The sequence below is a fragment of the Vombatus ursinus genome, unplaced genomic scaffold (assembly GCF_900497805.2).
Source record: "Vombatus ursinus unplaced genomic scaffold, bare-nosed wombat genome assembly UNPS02014782.1, whole genome shotgun sequence".
Lineage (NCBI taxonomy): Eukaryota > Metazoa > Chordata > Mammalia > Diprotodontia > Vombatidae > Vombatus > Vombatus ursinus.
Genome location: NW_020954560.1, coordinates 6,649,353 through 6,669,473, shown reverse-complemented (window position 1 = coordinate 6,669,473; position 20,121 = coordinate 6,649,353). Strand labels below are relative to the sequence as shown.

Here is a 20,121-nt window from a genome sequence, read left to right as displayed (position 1 = left end):
CTTTGCCCCTCAGTGGAGGGCAGCTTGTGCTGCTGGTCCTGGATACAATTTGTGGCACTTCCCAAGGGCAAAGATTCCTAGTTACAGCTCTGATGTCAACTAGAATTTATTTATGGGCTAAGCACTGTGCTAAGTGCTGGAAGTACAGAGAGGAGATGGGAAGATTTTTGTAATCAGTAGACGTCTAGGTGAATAACACTTACACAGGTCCTTGAGCAATTAAAGCAAGTAAAAAATTCATATCATCCAAGAAAGTGTCTAGGTTTGGATAGGGGAGAGGTACAGGCTCCTCATTGCTGGCGGCAGCTTCATTAGCATAGCAATAAACAACACCATCCTTCATCTTCAAATGATAACCCAGGTTTTCAGGGAGATCATCTTTTCGGAAAGGGTCTTCGCCTTTCTTCGGGGGAGGAGTAAACACTTTCCCAATAAAACACACATAAAAATATACTATCAGCATTAATGACCATGTAAGAAAGAGTCATAAAATGAAATACATAAAACCTCCTTAATATGGACCTCATTAACTCAGAATTTGGGAGTATTCAGATCAGAGCTGGGGGAAGATGATATTCAACTAGGTGTGGAAAAAGGATGAAAAAAAAGATTTTTAAAAAAGATTGTATTTTACCTACCTAGAAGAACAAACTTTTTTTTTTGCAAATACTTCAGGAGAACCCATTTGCATATAATCATTGATATGATATAATCATTGATAGTACAATATCATTATCTATCCATCAGGACATTTCACAAAGGATTGGCTTTTTGTTATCCTATGAATTTATTGTATATACTTGAAATTAATAAAATTGCCTTCTCAAAATTATGTAATTCAGATTTTTAAAAACTTTTTCTGACTGGTCTTCCTCCATATTGGTTTAAATCACTGAGGTTTTTGTTAAAAGGTAAATTTTTATTATAACCTTCTCAAGTTATGATATCTATAAACATCTCTTCCTACTCTTTTAGCAGATGTTTTTCTACTAAAATCGAGGGGAAGAAAATGTAACTATGGAGGGATTATATGAGCCAATCATTCCTGATAATTCTCCCAACACAGTGACCAAGCCACAGTAACCAAGAAGAGAATCAGTCAAGCAATGAACAAGCAATATTCCAGATTGGTCTCTGCCTGAGATTACCAATGGGTGCTTCCAGAGAAAGGTGAGAAGATCAATTAAATGACCATTTCAAGGTCTTTCCTAGTCCCTGGCTCTATATAATCTGTCAAAATGTTACCAGTGGCTCAAAGCTCATTTACATAAGACTCCCCTCATTGGTGGAGATTGCTCAGTGCTCTCAATGGAATTGTTGAGAATGTTGGGAGAAAATAATTTGGAACCAAGGGTCTTCTCTCTTGAAGCTACAAGCCAGAAGACCAACAGGTCTCTTCTCAGTAGGCAGGGAGCATTAGATGTTACCCAGTAAGACTCTCCTCACTGGTGGAGATTGTCTCCACCAATGAGTAGAGACTTATACAAATGAGCTTTAAAGCCCTGGTTACATGGGCTTGAATGCCTTGAAGGAATATTTCAGGAAATATAGCACATTTGGCCAAATGTCATTTCTCATCTTTCCTTTAAAATACTAGGGAGATGTACTGTATCTTGACTCCGCCATTGTGATGTCATTTTGGTCCTCTTTGAGAATGAAAGACAACAACTACCATGGGAGATCCAGGAGATAGAATAGGAAGACATCTGATCTGGGGGGAGGTCCCATGAGCCTGGGTGACTGGTTCTCAGCCAGAGAGCTCTTCTAGCAACCTCTCCAGATCTGGGTAGTTTATAGAGTTCCTATAAGGAATATGGCTCACAACTTAAGATCTAGTTTCAATCCTGATATTCAGTGCTGTGATTCAATATGAATTTATGATTAGCATCAGTGAAAACTGGTGGCTGTCTCCTTGTGTACTGATTGGAATAATAATTGACAGTATAGTATAGGAGGTAGAGCTCTGGACTTGGGGTGAGGAAGACCTGGGTTCAAACCCTGCCTTTGACATTTACTAGCTTTGTGATACCATGGTCAAGTGACCAAACATCTCTGAGCTTCATGCAAGTCTCTTAATGCTAAATACATGAAGTTATGGATGGTTTTCGATCTGCTGGTGGAGAGAGGGAGCTCCTACACTGACCACATCACAAATCCATGACATATTGACATTTAAGAGAACCAGTTACCTGGGTATAAGCTTTCATCTGCTTTCCAAGGAATCCCTTCGATGCTCCTTAGATACTTGGAAGGAGTCTTAGGGAACCTCTGAAATGACTGCTGCATGTACTTTTCCCGTATACACAGTGCCCGGTATAGACCTTTGCAGACTTCTTCAAAATCTTCTACCGTAACCTAAAGACAAAGCCTCTTAGTACGAGGGTCAAAGCCCCATCCAAATTAGGAAATAGCCCAGAAGGGTGTGCTAGTAAATGTTTAATAACTGACTTTTGGGAAGCGAATGGGGAGTGGGAAATATATGTACGGCACATTTTTCAGTTTAATTTGCATTATTAACATTTTCTCCATCAATTTCTTAAGTCTAGAAATGAGTAAAACAATAAATCAATCCCTTATTTGTATCATTTGCTGATTTCCAAGGTGGAAATGCTCACACTGAAAATTTGACAGCTCTTTCAGAATAACTGGCTCCAGTATACCCCTGGACGTCGGTAACGTTTGCTGTCCAACCTTATTTTCCTACTTTGATTCTCTCTCAGGGATTTGGTTTTCTTGTTGACCTGGCTACTCTCCACCCTCCATCTTGTCTCCCAATGCCATAGTCCTCCTGGGATTACCTGCTTCAGGCAAGCTCTGTACCTTTCCCAATCATCTCCTTTCCCCCAGAGTACAAAGTATTGGATCCAAGTCAGGAAGATTTGAGTTAAATTCAACCTCAGATACGTACTAGCTGTGTGACTCTGGGCAAGTCATTTAACCTCTGCCTACCTCAGCTTTCTCCTCCATAAAATGGGGATTAACAGTAGCACTTACTTTCTAGGGTTGTTAGCATGAAAAAATGAGTTGATATTTGTAAAGTGCTTTGGAAAACTTAAAGTGCTCTAAAATGCTAGCTCTCATTATTATTGTGTCAATGTCCTGTGTCCTTTTCTGTGCAAAGTGACTCCTAGATAATCTGAGAAAATAGTCCATGCTTTGTTAGCAACATAGTCTGGTATAGCCAGCTAGAGCACTGAACCTGGAGTCAGGAAGACCTGGGTTCCAATCCAACTCCTGACACATAACTAGCTGTGAGACCATGGGAGAATCACTGAAACTCTGTGAAGCCTCAGTTTTCTCATCAGTAAAATGGGGATAATAATGCCCATAGGACCTACCTCCTAGGGTTGTTGAGAAACTCGAATGAGATGATATATGTAAAGCAACTTGCAGACCTCAAAATGCTAGATAAAAATCGATGAAGATGATGATGATGAAGTCAATGTCCTCTCACTCCCCAGACAACATATGTGCATTTTAATTATGACCTTCTGGAAGTGAAATCTGAACTTAAAGGAGTAGCTCTAGTAGTATGAATTTCAGGATTACGAGCATCAGGTTATAGGAGGAGATATTTGGGAGCAGGTAAAGACTCAATGAGTTCTTTAAATCACATCACAGAAGCTGGGAGTACTTCATGTTTGAAGGGGGCCAGTTAAGGCCAGTTAAGATCAGGACATGGTGGTGAGAAGTCATACAGATTTTTTTTTTTTGCCGCACTTGATCTATAGCTATAAAAGGCAATGAATGGCACAGGAGCCATATTGCTAGGCCAAAAATGTCAAGGATTTATTAGTAATAGCCTGGTGTAATAGAAAGAGCTTTGGATGTGGAATCTAAGAATGCCTGGGTTCAAATCTAACCTCTGATTTTTATTAGCCATATGAACCTGGGTAAGTCCTTTAAACACTCTATGTTTTCTCATCTGTAAAATGGGAGTGATAACAGCACTTCTCTCATAGGGTGTCGATGACTAAATGATCTCATGTATTAAAAATAATTTGCAAACTTTAGAAGGCTATAAAAATGAATTCTTTATTAGATTGACTAATTTCCCAGGGGCAGCCCCACTGAATCCCATTATTCTGCAGATAAAAGTGGCTCCCTGGTCCTAAGTAGAAATTATTGAATGTTTAACTATTAAAGTCCAACAGTTGAGCCCTAAGGTATTTCTCTAGGGGCCAAAGCAGGCTTGTTGCCAGCAGGTGACCACAGGTTCAGTCCTTTATCCAGGTCAGTTTCATTTTTGTGAATATGCTAGCTCAGACTCATCTGCCTTGAAGAAAGGGGATTTGGGCAAAGGTTTGTGCTGCCACCCCCAGGCATGGGTAAGGCCTCTTCTTGGGGGATGCAGGCTTGGGAACTCGGGCCCCTCCTCAAATGCAGCAGAGCAATCAACAAGGTGTTCTTGGGCCAGATTTGGAGAACTCACCCAAGCTGCTTGGTCGCAGAGAGGGACAGACAATGAGAACTAGAACAATCCAGAAAGGCCAAGAAGGAGAACTCTTTCCAGCTTTGTTCAGCATAGGGATTGCCACATGGAGAGCCCTCTCAGTTCTGGATCCCTTTGTCCTATTCAGTCATCCGAGTTTGGGCACATCCTTGGCTTAGACCAGGGGTGGTGAAACCTGCAGCCTCAAGGCCACAGGAAGGTCTCTAGGTCCTCAAGTTCGGCCCTTTGAAGGAATCCAAGCATTTGGGTCCAAGGGGCCACACTTGAAGACCATTTGGATTCAGTGAAAGGGCTGCATTTGAGGACATAGAGGGCCACACGTGGCCTTGAGGCCACAGGTTCCCCACCCCCAATAGACCTTTGGCTACTTGACCATGCAAGAAAATCCCCTCTTCTTTTAGCTCCACCCTGTTTCAGCCTTCAGTCCACCCTACACTGTTTTCTCTTCTTCCTCCCTCTTTTGTCCCCCTTCCCTTCTGTCCCCAACTTCCTTCCTTTGCCCTTTTCTCTGTTTGTCTGTGTCTCCTCATCTCTCTCTTTCTATCTCTCCCCTTTCTTTCAGTCACTCTTTCCTGTGTCTGTCTCTGTCTTTATCTCCCTCTCTCCCCCGCCTCCATCTCACCTTTATGATAACAAATCAAGACAAGTCCCTCTGTTTTAATTCTTTAATATCCTGCACTAGTTCAAATAGAACAGAAGCTCAGTGAACTAATACGCATTTATTAAGTACCTGTTATATGCCCTGTACTGTGCTAGGCACTGCAGTGAGACAGTCCCTGACTTCAGGCAGCTTACACTCTACATCCCTATTTTCCACATGCAGTGTGCTCTTTGGACCATGCTATTCTGATTCTCCAGCCCAGATCTGGTTCATTAAGTATCTGAGATATAGGTTCCCTCCTACTTCTCATTTTTCCTACTAACCCATTCTCACACTTTCTCCATTCTGCCTTCTTCTCTGGTTATTCTTATTCTCTCTTGTTGGAGACACCTTCTTCTAAGTTTATAGGGTTATAGGATCACAGCTTTAGAACTGAAAAGGATTTTGGTCATCCAGTCTAGCATCTTCATTTTACAAATAAGCTAACTGAGGCTGGAAAGTTACATGGTTTGCCCAAGGTCACACAGGATGCCTTTCATTTAATTTTCCAATTAGCTGGATATCTTGAGTTGTAGGATCTCTGCTTCCCTAATACCAATCTACCCTTAACAACTTAATTCCAATTAATCATCCCATATAAACACTCCAAGAACATCCTTTCCCTTTAACTCTCCTCCCACCTAGGAACAAGCAGTTAAGAGCTATGTAAGACTAGCCATACAATGGAGTGTGCTTCATCACTAGGACTCCTGATTATCTTTTGAATCTGCTCCCCTGAGCCTAACAGCCAACAGTTACATGAGAAGAGGATCTAGGACTGGTCATGAAGACTATATTTAGAGAGGACACTGGCAGCTGAACTTTAGTTTCACTAATTTGCTGACAGTGATCCTCTATGTCCAAGTGGCAGAGATTTATTAGTTGGGCAACTGTTCTGGGCTGCAGAAGCAGGTCAGGTTCCTGAAGCCAAGAATTCACCAGCCCTCACATCATATTAGAATCTGTTCCAAGTAGCAAAATACGCTAAGCATCTCCAGTGAAACAAGGGAGGACTTTCTATCAAGGAATAGCAGCTTTTTATTTTCTCTCTCTGTCCCCATCTATCTTTCTGTCTTTGTCTCATTCCATGCCTCTGTTTTCTTTGGATGGTTCTATAAAATGACCCACATTCAGAGGGATAACTAGCAATCTTAGTGCTTGGGGCAAGCACTACAACATGTACTCAGAATAAGCAAGTTCAGTGGGGTGGGGAGGGAGATCTCAGGGAGAGAACTTGGACCTTGAGCTGTAAGTCCCACAAAAGAGAGACTCCAAGACACTACCTTTTGGTAGGGAAAAGGGAAAGAAGAGAAAGAGAATACACATCTATTAAGTGCCTACTATGTGTCAGGCACTGTGCTGAGAACTTTACAAATATTATCTCATTTGATTTTGATTTTGGACAAGATCCAAGAAACCATGTAGCTTTTGTTGGTGGGGAGTCATGACTAGGTGGGGATTCACTCACCTGTAGTCAGTTGTTTCAAACTACCTCTGGTCCCACATCCCCGTGCTGCCCACTCCCTTCGCCCACATTCTTGCATCATGGCTCCTTGGTGAAGTCAGGTCACTTGCTATTCCCAGGGGAATGCTGGTACTTTATATCTGTCTATAGTTTATATTTTATCTTTATCTTTTACTTGTATCTGTCTATAGTCTTCTGTCAGTCCATTCTGTATGCCTGTTCATTCCCAGTGTTCTCCAGGCAAATGAGTGAAGGTATATGAAGTGCTTTGAAAAGCATAAGACACTACTCAGCTCTAAATAATATCATAATATCATGACCCAGAAGTAAAGCATCAGGACAGAAAGGAAGCCAAAGTAGCAGGGACAGGAAGCAGAGGGGAGCTGGGAGAGAAGAGCCAAGGAGTCCATGAGGAAAGAATATCAACTCACCCCAGAGGCATAGTCTCCTGTGATCTGTACTCTCTGGAAGTCTGGCACAGTTTGATAGACAGGAGATGAGGAAATGTACTCATCGATGTGAGACAGTTTGGTTGATGATGTTTCACTCTGTGGAACAGACAAATTAACCGTCTTCCGGCCATGGAATCGCTTCTTCCTATTCTTAGAAGAAAAAAGGGTCTCAGCTCTCTTTCCTTTCATCAGAAGCTCCACTGTGGCAAGTCTGGGTTTCTCTACAAATACTCATTTTGAGGCAAAAAATCATAAAACTTGAAATGTGGGAATGAAGTTGGTTTGGTAGTCACTAGCTCTTTAACTACACCTCTTTCTCTTTAGCTAGCTCTTCATCTTCTTCCCAACCCCTTAGGCTTTGTCCTTGACCCTCTTCTTGTTTCTTTCCCTTTATGATCTCATTTAATCCAATGGGCTTCAACTAGTTAATCACTCCACAAGAATTAAGCACCTATCATGTGCCTAGCATTGTGCTAATCGCTGGGAATACAAATAAAGGCAAAAGATAATCCTTGCCCTTGAGGAGCTCACAATCTAATGGGGGATACTATATGCAAACAAATATTTACAAACCAGCTACATACAAGATTCAGAGGAAAAGAGCTCACCTGCAAATTGAAGAAAGAAGGACAGAGCCAGATAATAATGCAGAAAAATTATAATACTCATGAGGGAAGATGAGATCATGTATTGTTAGCCTCCATCTCTAGAGGATCATCTAACTCAATTAAATATATCTTGGTCACAGGAGAATACCACTTCAGCTGATGAAGTAGGATTAAACCAGATGCAACTCCATTTTACCCTAATACACCAGTTATAACCTGGGAAAGTTCTGTACTCAAAAGGGACTGTGATAGTCAGCCTAAGCTGTTTAAGAGTTCAAAGCCACCTTTGACTGACACTGATAATCAACTATCTAGACAGAAACTCAGGCTGAGAATGTCAGCACTTTTAAGTTAGTGATTAGCCTTACATGCATGAAATAAAAGAGGAGAGATGGTTGTTCATAGACCCAAACAGTTACGTGATGGAATATAAGTATCATGTGCAACTAGATTTTGCTCTGTGTTTTATGCCATTCATTATTGCTATTGAAGGACATATTTTAACTGTTCATAAAATGGTGATATATATGCTATTATGTAATCTGTACCATATATTGCTTATACATTTTGATAATGTGTTATGGGTATGTTTGCATACACAGAATTATAACATGAGTTATAAATTTGATTGCTTTTATAAAATATAATTGCACATGTTCATCGTTGTGAATAAGAATACTTACTTTTGCTGATAAAATTGTGTATGTGTAAATATATATATAGGTTGTTATGAATGAAGGTTTTTTTTTTAACTAATTTATGGTCTTGAATGAGAAAATTTTATTTTGTTTTAATCTGATATACACAATGGATAGAGCACTGGGCTTGGAATCAGGAAGACTCATCTTCATGAGTTCAAGTCTGGATTCAGACACTTACTAGCTATGTGACCCTGGGCAAATCACTTAACCTTGTTTGCCTCAGTTTTCTCATCTGTAAAATGAACTGGAGAAGGAAATGGCAAGCCACTCCAGTATCTTTGCCAAGAAGACCCCAAATGAGCTCAGGAAGAGTTAGACACAACTGAAAAAAAAACTGAACAACAACAACAACAAATGCAAAATATGTTGATTATGTAAAATATTTGACATGTAGATTAATTTTAATTTTCAGAAAACTGCAGATTTCCCCAAGGGGTTGGGGAAAGGATATAGAATATTGTCCTTTTGTTAGATGGACATCTAACAGATGAAAGGGGCAGAAATAGGGCATCTGTGTAGGTAACATTGATAAAATCTGTTTGAGAAGAAACAGAGCATCTCAGACAAAAGTCTTTTAGGAAAGACAAAGAATGTTTTCAGGACCTGAGAGAAGAGAGTCCCTCAGATATATGTACTGAGAAGATTGTTTGAGGACAGAGCATTGACTTAGTTAAAAATAGTTGCAATGAATTGTGAGCTATCAGCTCATTTACATATGACTGCTTTCAGAGTTTTGAAGGTTATATCTAATAAACTATAAATCAAATAACTGTTTGGGGGTATATGGGATGATTAATTATATAAGGACTGTTGGGGTCATGCCTGAAAGACAGGTAGAATTTTTGAGTTTCACGTTATAAGTTAGATATGGGTCATTGCTCATGAGAAATCTCTGACTTGAAGCATTGGTGGCTATGAGAGATGATTAGATGAAGACAGAAGATGAGAAAAAGCTGAGTGAAGGATGAGTCAAAAGAAGCCAGGGACAGAAGACTCAGAAGGAGATGAGAGAAGCTGTTTACAAAAGATAGAAGCTGATAGACAGGCTTTTCAGTTTCTTTGCTGGGAGCTATGTGGATTGGATAAGAGATGTTGTTTTGCTGAGAGCTGATTGACTGCAGAAAGCCTGAGTCATCTGAGAGAGCTAACTGAAATCAGATAGGCTTTGCAACTGCTAGAAACTCACTGGAAGAGAGTTGAATCCCATTGCTATGTGAAGAGCTGTTTGAGCTTATTTCTCTTTAGTATCATTTATAGCCTGAAAGAGGGAAACCTCTCAGGGATACTATGTTACCTTATATTGCCCACTATAGATTAAAAGATAGGGAAGGGGAAAGACAGGCTTTGCAGTTCTTTTGCTGAGAGCTATTTATATATACATACATACATATATATATATATATACACACACACACACATATATGTACATACATATAAGTGTGTATGTATATAAATATATATTTACTAAAAGAGTGCAACATTTTCTCAGTACCCTGCCAATGATGTCTATGTCTTAAAAGAGCTGAACATTGCTTCAGCAGACTGAGAATAGCAGAGAAGCAGTTTTGCTCAAAAGGAGATTTGGGAGACCCAGAAGGGGAGCAGATAGAAGGGAAATAATTTTATCCAACAGATGGCATGTGATGGAGACTGTTTTCTAAAGAGATCAAGAACATGAAAGCTGGAAGTCCAGAGTCAAAGAATCACCCCAGGCACATGGCTTATCCTACTCCAGGATCTGCCTCATAGGTTTCTTTGTGTGCCCACTCTTCCTATAGGCAGTGGCACGAGAATGTGACCCAGGTTTGTAGGGGAATTATTTGTTAGTCAGTTAGTTAGTAAATGTTATGCTTATTATTGTTTTTGAGTTCTTGTTTAATGAATGTTTCATGTTTAAGAGGCAATGGTGTTATCATGGCTGATTTTGTGTAAATGGAAGCACAACAATGGGGGTTCAGGAGCTATAGTGGCAAGTAGTAGGAATGTATTCCCCTGTCCCTACTAGGGGTACCCTAAAGAGAGGACCCTGAGAAAGTTTGAGTTGTAGCAGTGTGGTCATGGCTGTGGCTGTACTCCCCTACCACCTATTCTGGGGCAAAAACCCCAGACCTGAAATCATGAGGGCATGTTGGAGGTAAGTAAGCCTCTAAAGGGAAAGAAGAGGGAGTACAGATGCTATACTGGGCTCCACACCCCATCCATACAATTTCTTTCCCCTCAAACTGGCTCCTTCTGCTGTCTTCGCTATATCTGTCTGGGGTATCATCATTTACCCTGTCTTCCATGTTTATAGTCTTGACATTGTTCTACCCTCTTCCTTACTTCACACTTTTAATCAGTTGTTAAGTCTTGTCAGTTATACCTCCAACACATTCTCCCCATTCATTCTTTCCTCTCTATTCCCACTGCTACTACCCTTGTACAGACCTTACCACCAGCCCTTACAGTACCCGACATATAGCAAGTACTTAATAATTGATTATTGACCATCTTGGGTTATTATCTTAGCCTCTAGCAGGTCTTCCTGCCTCCACTCTTTCCTCTCTCCAATTATCCTTCACACCTCTCTGCCAATATCATCTTCCATATGAGTAGATTTAATTATGTCACCCTTCTGTTAAAAATATACATTCAGTGATTCCATATCTGCTGGTGAGGGATCTCTAAGCTCCCTTGCTTGCATTCAAAGCCGTCCACAATCATCTATCACTCTCCTTTTTCAATATTATCTCATCTTACTCCCTTTCACACATTCTATGCTTCAGTTAAATTGAACTTTGTCTATGATGTTTCCTGTGTCTCAAGTATTCTCCATCTCATTCTTTACTTACTAAACCCTTTTTCATCCTTCAAAGCCCAACTCAAATGGCAACTTCTCCAGGAAGCCCTCCTCTCTTGCCCCATTTGTCAATAACTATTGCCTTTATATAGTACCCTTCCGGAATGCACTTACTGTGTAAAATTGTATATGACAGCTACCTTTGTTTTTGCTTTTATCCTTCCTAGGCTACAAACTACACAAAGGCAGAGACCATGTCTAAGCCAAATTTAGCATTTCCTTCAGCTTTAGCACCGTGTTCTGCATACAAAAAATGCTAATAAATTTTTATTTTTGTTGTCATTGATAGGCTCTATGGAAGAAGAAAACGAACTTGAAGATATCGCCCCTGCCCTCAAAATGCTTAAACTCTAGTTCAGGAAATATTTACCTATATTACTATGTATGTATATAAAACTAAAGGATCAGTATAAGATAAATCATTAAGTGCCTGTTTTATTCAAGGAGATCTGCAAGGTATTAAAAATACAAATTTAATTTGAAAAACAATCCCTGCCTTCTAACAGCTTACATTCAACTGAATACAATGAAATGCAATATTGTTTGATATAGGCAACACATCTATCTCTCCATCAAATATTTCTGAAGCACCTACTGTGTGCAAAGCACATTTTACCTCCTCCCTTCTGTGGTGACGGACAAGGTCTCCAGGCGGAATATGTGCTCTTGCATCTCTCGCAGAGAAATTGGGCAGACCTCATCCACATCAAAAGGTGAAAGCTCATGCCGTCCTCCCTCATCCTTGACTTCAGAAGCAAAAACTTTTTCTGCAAAGCTTCGTGTGGCTTCATCCATTGCTTTAAAAGAAATTTTCATGTATTAGTGTTGTACTCTCAGCAAACTTTATCATTTATTGAGTGACTCCATTTGGATGTCAGGGTCAGGACTGGAACTAGGAATTCTCACACCTGGAGCAAATTCATTGGAGTTGGGGGGAGGAATGGGTTGGTATCTAAGGCGTATATTTGGTTGAGATAGAGTACAGCCATTTGCAAAGGTCAAGGAATTAGGAGGTCAGGGTGTTTGAAAGGGGAAGAGGTTGGAGTGGAGAAAAAAATTAAAAGGCTGCCTTTCAGAGAAGGGAAAATAAACTGAATGTCCCTAGATGATAGTGACAAATATGAGGACAATGGGGAGTGAACTTTATAGGAGGAGAAATTGTTGCTGAGTAATGGTGGCAAAGGGAGGGATTGAATGTAGCAATGGGAAGCAAGGAGCATGCTCCTCCTAGCCCTCTGGGTCAGTGGGTATGAGAATGGGCAGCCAGCCTTAGAGAGGGTGCCAAGAGATGCGGTGTCTTCTGGAAAAAAAGCTGTTTCAGTGAGCACCTAAAATAAAAACAAGATGAAAGGTAAAGATCAAGGATCATATAGGCATACCTTTAGAAATAGAAGGCACTTTGGGGATCATCTAGTTTTACATCATTTTAAAAATGGGGAAACTGAGGCCAAGAGAAATGAAATGACAATGAGCCAGGTTCAAACATTCTTCCTCAAATTCTAAATCCTGCCTTTTTTCTGCTGTACCACAGTAGAGGAAGGCTCTAGAGGGCCCCAGGGAAAGGAAAGAAAGAGGTGGATAGTGGCAGGGAGGGCTAAGGCTGTTTAATCTAGGGAAAGCGTACAGAGACAGGCAGTGCAGCCAGCAGAGAGCCCCTTTCTTCCTGATCCCTGGGCCAGGAGGCATCTGGTGGATGGAAGTGAGGTGGGTGCACTCTACTCTGCCCCAGTAGGAAGGTGCCCTGGGAGAGAGGCATGACAGCCTTGAAAACTTAGGGGGTGAACTTGGGAGCAGTGGGGAGGAGATGGCAGGAAGGAGAGCATAAGGGATGTCTCGGCCTCAGGTTGGGAAGCAATATCCCCACATACACTTCCAAACTGCAGGAATAGTGCAACCCCACTCTCATCATCCCCATTGGCATTTGGGACATCCTAAACACACCCCACGCTAGTTCCAGGTCTGGTCATGGTGCAAGGCAAGGGAATTGTTACAGGGGCTTCACAGCTTTCTCTCTGGGGCCTGAGAACACGGAACGAACGACTCAACTATTAATATTCACCAATCCTTTACAAGCTGAGTTGTTTTTGTGCGGAACCCAGCTCATAGACTTCTAAATCTGGAAGGGATTTAAGAACTCATCTAATTCAGTCTTCCCATTTTACAGATAACCTAATGGAGGCCCAAGGAAATAAACAGTCTTGCCCAAGCTGCCATAGTCAGTGAGAGACCAAGCTAGGGCTTGAACCCTCTGACTTCAGGTCAGTATGTGCTTAGTTCCCTGGGGTCCTTAGTCCCAAAGTGGTCCCTCCACTGTGAAAGGTTTGAAAGTCACTGATCAGAACGATTCTTGGCAATTAAATTCTTTCTCCCTCTTGTTCCAGATGGGGCACTCCTGGCATTTCTCAAATCGCAGCACACCAGGCATGAGCTGAGTTCAAGGTCATCATCAAAAGCTCAGAACCAAGTGTTCCCTGTGTTGGGCACAGACTCTAGAGGAGGACAGAGTTGGGGCGTTATGCTAATTTCTCTTCATATGTGACCCTTGAGAAGCCAATTCTCTTATGGAAGCCTTGGTTTCCTCATTCTTAAAATAGGGAGGGGGACATTAACTTTACAAAGGATAAAGTCGAGACCCCTAGAATCAGAAGACAGCCTGCTTTCTGAGGGTAAAGGTCCTACAAGATAATGATACAAGATCATCTGTACTAACTGATCTCCAAAGGCCTCTTTGCCTGTACTGCTCTATATCTGCAATTGACTTCTTCTGTAGGATCATACATGTAGAGTTTTGGAGATCAGTCTAACTCTCTCATTTTACAGGTGAGGAAACTGAGGACCAGCACGGAGACGCCCCTAGTCTAAGGTCAGACAGGTAATATGGCAAAGCTGGGATTGGAACACAGGTCCTTCAGTTCCAAATCCAAATCCAAATCCTTCTGTCTGTCTCTTTTCAACTTTATTCATCCCACTAACAGTTTATCAGTGACCAAGGACCTCGCTTTCAGGAGGGCTCTACGCCAAGCCCTTCTTCAGGACACCGTCAATAAATTGCTGCTTCAGATGAAAGTGGATAGCAATGATGAGGATGACAGACAATGAGTTAGCTGTTATAATGACAGATTATGGAGAAATTACACTCAGGATGAGTGAGCAAATCATACACATGGCCAAGGAGGCACACCCCCTAGCAATGTCTACACAGGTTATAGTAAGAGAGCCCAGGAATATTATGTAAAAGCCTACTTATTATCTGCTTGTCCACTTTCACTTCTGATTTCTTTGAACTTTAGCTTTAGTTATAACATTCAGTAGGTAGAATCAAATCATATTCAAATGAATGAGAGAAATGATGTATTTGGGTAGTGTTAGACAACTTCTAATGGAAGAAGAATGGGTCTGTGACATGATAGCAACCAAACTGAGCTTCCCTCACATTTACACTCAGTTCTAACCTGGCCTGTTGTCATGGCCAAGTTAACAGAACATCTCAGTGTTTTGGATGCATTCCCATAGTCTGTTTATTTCATTTCTTTTGTCTTTTCGGTTTGAATCTATGTTTTTATTCTTGTAGGGAAATCCCAGTGTGGAAACTCTCTCCCCTGCTACAGATGGAGCAACGCCTCTATTAATTTATGGTCTTAGACTAGAGAGTTGCTTATGGTCACCAAGAGGTTAAGTGACTTGTCCATCCATGGTCACACAATGAATATGTGTCAGAAGTAAGAGCAGAAGCCAGGTCTTCCTGACTCTGGGGCTGACCTTCTATGCATTACTCCATACTTCTTTTTTTCTTTCGTTCTAAAACTCAGTATTTTTTGGCATTAAAAAAGTTTCCATGAATCCAAGTATAGCATGCAGAAATCCCCAAACAAAGAGAACACAGCTTGCAATTTTGTTCAACTCTCAGGGAATACAAAAGATATGTAATGGTTGAAAGGGAGATTTAATGAGAAAAGAGAATTTGCAACAGGTTTCCCCAGGACAAGGCAAGTCCTACCTTAACACTCCAAGCACATGCAGCTGGATGGAGAGGGATGAGCAGGGAGTTAATAGATGTCATGGATGTGACATGAGGCAAATGGCAAAAAGAAGTCAGTTAGTAATGGTGGTGTAGATGGTATCTCATGCTGGAGGAGTGCCTTTGCAACAGAATTTCCTGACACAGCAGAAATGGACCCTGCATACGTGTCAGATACCAAGCTACACTTGGGGCAGCTGTTGATCCCTCTCACCTAGTCAGCTATTGCTTGTCAGCTATGCTTATAAAAATATTTCAAATTCAAAGAGCATTTCCTATGCCTATATCCATGGGATGGTGATACTCTAGTCTAGTCTGTGGAAATATGAGAAACTTAGCTATCTTATTGGCAATCACTAGAACATCAAAAATATGGTTTAATTGATAATTTTTTCACAAACTCAATTGATTGTTTTATAGACATGATCATAGCCTGGTTCTGTATTCAAGAATTTTGCCTTCCTTCTGAGAATAATTCTAGGAGAGGGAGCACACTGGTTATAGGATCCTTGGAGAAGGGGGATCATGCTTGATTCATCATCCAACACCAATGATCTCTACCGATTCAGGATGATATGGGTTTTTTTTTTTCAGCAGTGGTTATTAGCAAATAAGTAAAATTAACACATAATATGGCAGAGTCTGAATCTATATTTTTAGAGCCAGAAGGAACCTTGGTCACTTAGCCCAACCCCCTCCTTTTATAGATGACAAAAATGGGGGCCTAGAGAGGTCAAGTGAAGTGATTTGTCCAACATCACCCAGCTATGCAGCAGAGCCACGATTAGAACCTATGTCTTTTGACTCTCAGGCCAGTGCTTTTCCCATCGCCCACATATAGCCTAAGAGACCTAAATTACAGGGCTACTCCCTATACAGAAATTCTTAACTTGGGAGTAGTAACTAATGGTTCAAAGTCACTTTGGAAAGAGGTCTCCAATGAAGTGCTCTGGGAATCTGTCCTTGGCCCCATGGAATATTGATTTTTTTTTATCAATAACTTGGGTATATGTATACTATAGCATATACAAGAGATTTGTAAATGACTCCAAACTAGAATGACAGTCTGGTCAGGTTCCAAAATGATCTCCTTGACAGGTTAACTGTGATAAGATAAAATTGAATAGGGATAAATAGAAAATCATTCACTTAGATAAAAAAAAAATCAGCTCCACAAATATAGGATGGAGTTAGATATCAGTTTGTCTAAAAAAAGATTTGGGGGAAGGGAGTGGGGATGAATATACTGCAAACTCAATGAGTCAGCAGTGTGATATGTTAGCCAAAAAAACCTCTTGTGCTCTGGGGCTGTGTTAAGGGAGGTAGAGCTTCCTTGGACAAGAAAGGAAGAGACCCTCTCTGTACTTTGTCCTGTTAAGACCACACCAGGGGTGTGTGCAGGTACATAAAGAACAGGGATGGTGAAGGGCCTTGCATCCATCTCATGTGAGGATCAGTTGCAGGTACTGAGTGTGTTTAGCCTGATAAGAGAAGGTCTAGAGCACATGATATGGCTGTGTCTTCGAAGGGCTGTTGTGATGGAGGAGGGACTAAATTTGTCCTGTTGGCCACTGGAGGGCAGCACCAGCAGGAACGGGTCCAAGTGGCCAAGAGGCAAGTTTAGCCTTGGGAGGTTGGGGAAAACCTCCCAAAATTAGATCTATCCAAAGGCTGGATGGTCTGCCTCAGGAGGTAGTGTATTCCTTCTCTTCTGAAGTCTTCGAGAAAAGACTGGATGAGTCTTTATCATGAAAAATAAGAGAAGAGTGGAAAAGAAACCCTTCTTTCATTATGTGTTGTCTCACCTGGGTGAGACTATTCACTATAAAGTAGATGAAATAAAATCAGTTTGCAGCCGATATTGGGGGAGAGTTAATTAAGATGGGCCCAAATTCACCCCTGTTTCATGTCTCTGATTTTGGATGAAGATAGTTTCACTTCACAATATCAAATCCGTCCCCCAAGAGGTTTGCTTAAAATTTTACATTTTAGGTCGCTTGTAAGGTATCAGAAAATTAATGAGATTATTTGCTGTAATCTGTGATGATTATTTTTCCTTAATAAAACTTGCCAGCTACTGATATTTTAGTTACCAACAGTGTAATACTGCTGAAAAAAAAAAAAGCCCATGCTCCTGAATCAAGAACTAGCACAAGGCTCATTCGTCCTGTGGGGATTTCAGCAAGTCACAAAGTGGGGAAAAGTCCACGGTACTCACGTGTTTCTTTAGCTGTTAGAAATAAAATAAACAAAACAAATTGGCACGATCAAGTTACAGAAATCACAATTAGAGTGACCGGTCATTTCTTTGGAACAGAAACACTTGTAGTTTGGTACAGGGAAGAACAGTGGAATTCACTCTCGCCATTGACTTCCTCTGCTAGTTGCCAGATTATCACCTCTAAACAAATCCTTCTCTACCAAGTCTTACTCAGATGCCTGAGTGTGGCACAGAAGGCACCCTGAGTGCTCGAGGGCCATGCCAGAGGAGCGTAAGCTCTGGCAGGTGCTGCTGCTCCAGAAAGGTTTCAAGCACATCCCAGTAACGGGCTGCGTCTGCTTTTGGAGCAGCAGCCCGGGTGAGGACAGAGAGGCTTCTCACCCAGGAGGCAGGCTAGCTGCTTGAGATGAATGCATCGGCCGTGTCAACTCACGAAACAAAGAAAAGCAGGGAATGATTGGAGACTGTCCTCAGAGCGTGGTGATTGCACAGCTGCTCATCACTCATCTCTTCCTCTCTCATCTATCTCTTTAAACTATTCCTCTCAGACTTCCCACTTAACCAGCACCAGGATGAAAGCTCCAGGCCAATTTTTCTACCATCCCCTCCACTTTCAGCCACTTGTAATGCCAAAGCCAGAGCATAGGTTTAGAACGGGAAAGGGCCACGGAGGCCCTTGTCCTATCTCCTTATCCTACAGAACATAAAATTACAAATTTAGACCTAGAAGGAACCTTACAGGTCATCTAGTCCAATTCTCCCATTTTACAGATGAGGAAATGGAAGTCCAGAGGAATCAAGCGATCTATTCGAGGTCACACGGCAATTAAGTGGCAGACACTAGAATCTAAGCCAGGTCTTGTGTGGCCAAATCCAGCATTCTCTACAGCACACAGTTGTCTCTGAACCTGGGCATCCTACAAACCTGTGTAGGACGCCTGGCACCCGATCCAATCCTCATCCTGGGATTTGTTCACACTTGGGACACATGCTGGGGTCCTCTTTCAAGGACGTGTTTGTCCTTGCAGTCTAAGTTATCAGAGCGACTGTTGAGCACCCAGCTAGAAGATTATCAGAGCTATCACGAACAAGAAATGGAAGATTTTAAACTTTACATCAGTGCAAAGCAGATTTTTTCGGAGTGCCTTGGCTCACCTACCTGGAATTTTGAACAGTGGCATTGTTGCTGGGGACCCTGATTCCTGGGTAGCACTAGAGAAAGACACAGCAAATGTGGGGAGGCCGGACTGAATCCTTTAAATATCCTGACATCTATTTTATTATTCTGTTTTGCCTCCTGTAACCTGACCTAACTGCTAAAAGAAGAGAGATGAGATCTGGGCCTATTTAAAGAGTCAGGCAATTGAGAGAGAAACAGGTGAAGTGGGAGGGTCTCTCTAACTTGACCCTGTGAATAGCCAAAAATAAGGTTTGGCTTTAGAATACAAACCTGTGTATTTCTCCCCACTTTGCTTCAAATTAATTTCTAATGTCATTTTCTTGCCTTTTCTGAGTATTTTTTTTTACTTACTATATTATAATAAATTCTTTCACATTTCTGAAAAGTTCAAGGTAACAAAATTCTGAATCCTCTGTGTGTGTGTGTCTATGTGTGTGTGTGTGTGTGTGCGTGCGTGCGCGCGCGCGCGTGCGTGCACCAGTATATTCACTCGAGTCTTAAAAATACATTTGGCTCTCAGTATAGGTGTCTCTGTCTTGGCAGAAATTCACTTAGCAAAATTTTTAATGTAAGGAAAAAATTCACTCTAATAAATAGTATTTCCCAAATGGATAGAATCTTTTCTGCTATAAGAGCTAAGAAAGGGTGCTCAGTTGGGCAAAAGCCTTTGTTAGATACTCAATTCAATTCAATTCACATTTATTAAGTGTCTATATTAGACACATTGCTGGAAGCTAATAACTGAGTTTTATGCAGCCCATTAAAGGGTTCAAAGTGCTTTACATGCACAATAAAATTTGATCCACAAGACAAACTTGTGATATAAACGCTAACAGATTGATTACCCCCATTTTACAGATGAAGGAACTGAGGATTGGAGAGAAGAAGGGATTTTCCCAGGGTCACATTCAGACTCGGGTCCCCCTAACACCAAGTCAAGTGCTTTTCCTACTAAATGACAACTCCAGCACTTTGCCAAACTGAGCAGATGACTGTTGCATAGAAACTCTGCACTGAAGTTAACCACTAGATTAACCAATAGTTAAACACTAAACTGAAAACAAAATACTCAAACTAGGCACAACCTGCTAATTTATTGGTTGCCATCAGCCATTAAATATTTGCTGGACAACAATTCTTAGTGGCCACCATGGTAAGCCATGGCGAAACTGAACTCATTATCTTTCCCTCTAGACCCTGCCCCCTCCTACCTTCCCTCTTACAGTAGAGGGTACCACCATCCTCCCAGTCTGGTCGGCTCACAGTCTAGGAGTCATCCTGGACTCCTCACTATCTCTCAATTCCTACCCCCCACATCCAATATGGTGCCAAGGCTTTTTGATTTCTCCTTTGCAACATCTCTCAAATACGTCCCCTTCTCTCCTTTGACACTGTCACCATCCCGGTGCAGCCCCATCACTTTGGATCTGGACTATTGCAATAGCTGTGTGATGCTGGGCAAGTCACTTAATCCTGTTTGCCTCAGTTTCTTCATTTGTAAAATGAGCTGGAGAAGGAAATGGCAAACCACTCCATTATCTTTG

The 20,121-nt window shown here is 41.4% G+C and overlaps 1 protein-coding gene across 2 annotated transcripts in view; it reads right to left on the bottom strand.

Moving 5' to 3' along the window:
• Positions 1 to 18,578, bottom strand: part of AMPD1 (adenosine monophosphate deaminase 1) — a 35,608-nt gene extending 17,030 nt beyond the window's left edge. The window contains exons 1-6 of one of the 2 annotated variants that reach the window (XM_027866772.1): positions 18,553 to 18,578; positions 14,750 to 14,757; positions 11,775 to 11,955; positions 6,990 to 7,155; positions 2,190 to 2,355; positions 204 to 423 (exon numbers count right to left, since the gene is read on the bottom strand). In XM_027866772.1, coding sequence (XP_027722573.1) covers positions 204 to 423; positions 2,190 to 2,355; positions 6,990 to 7,155; positions 11,775 to 11,955; positions 14,750 to 14,757; positions 18,553 to 18,578 — 767 coding nt within the window. Of the gene's footprint in view, positions 1 to 203; positions 424 to 2,189; positions 2,356 to 6,989; positions 7,156 to 11,774; positions 11,956 to 14,749; positions 14,758 to 17,394; positions 17,407 to 18,552 lie in introns of both variants that reach the window. The other variant, XM_027866773.1, reaches the window with a different exon arrangement.
• Between the last annotated feature and the right edge of the window lie 1,543 nt (positions 18,579 to 20,121).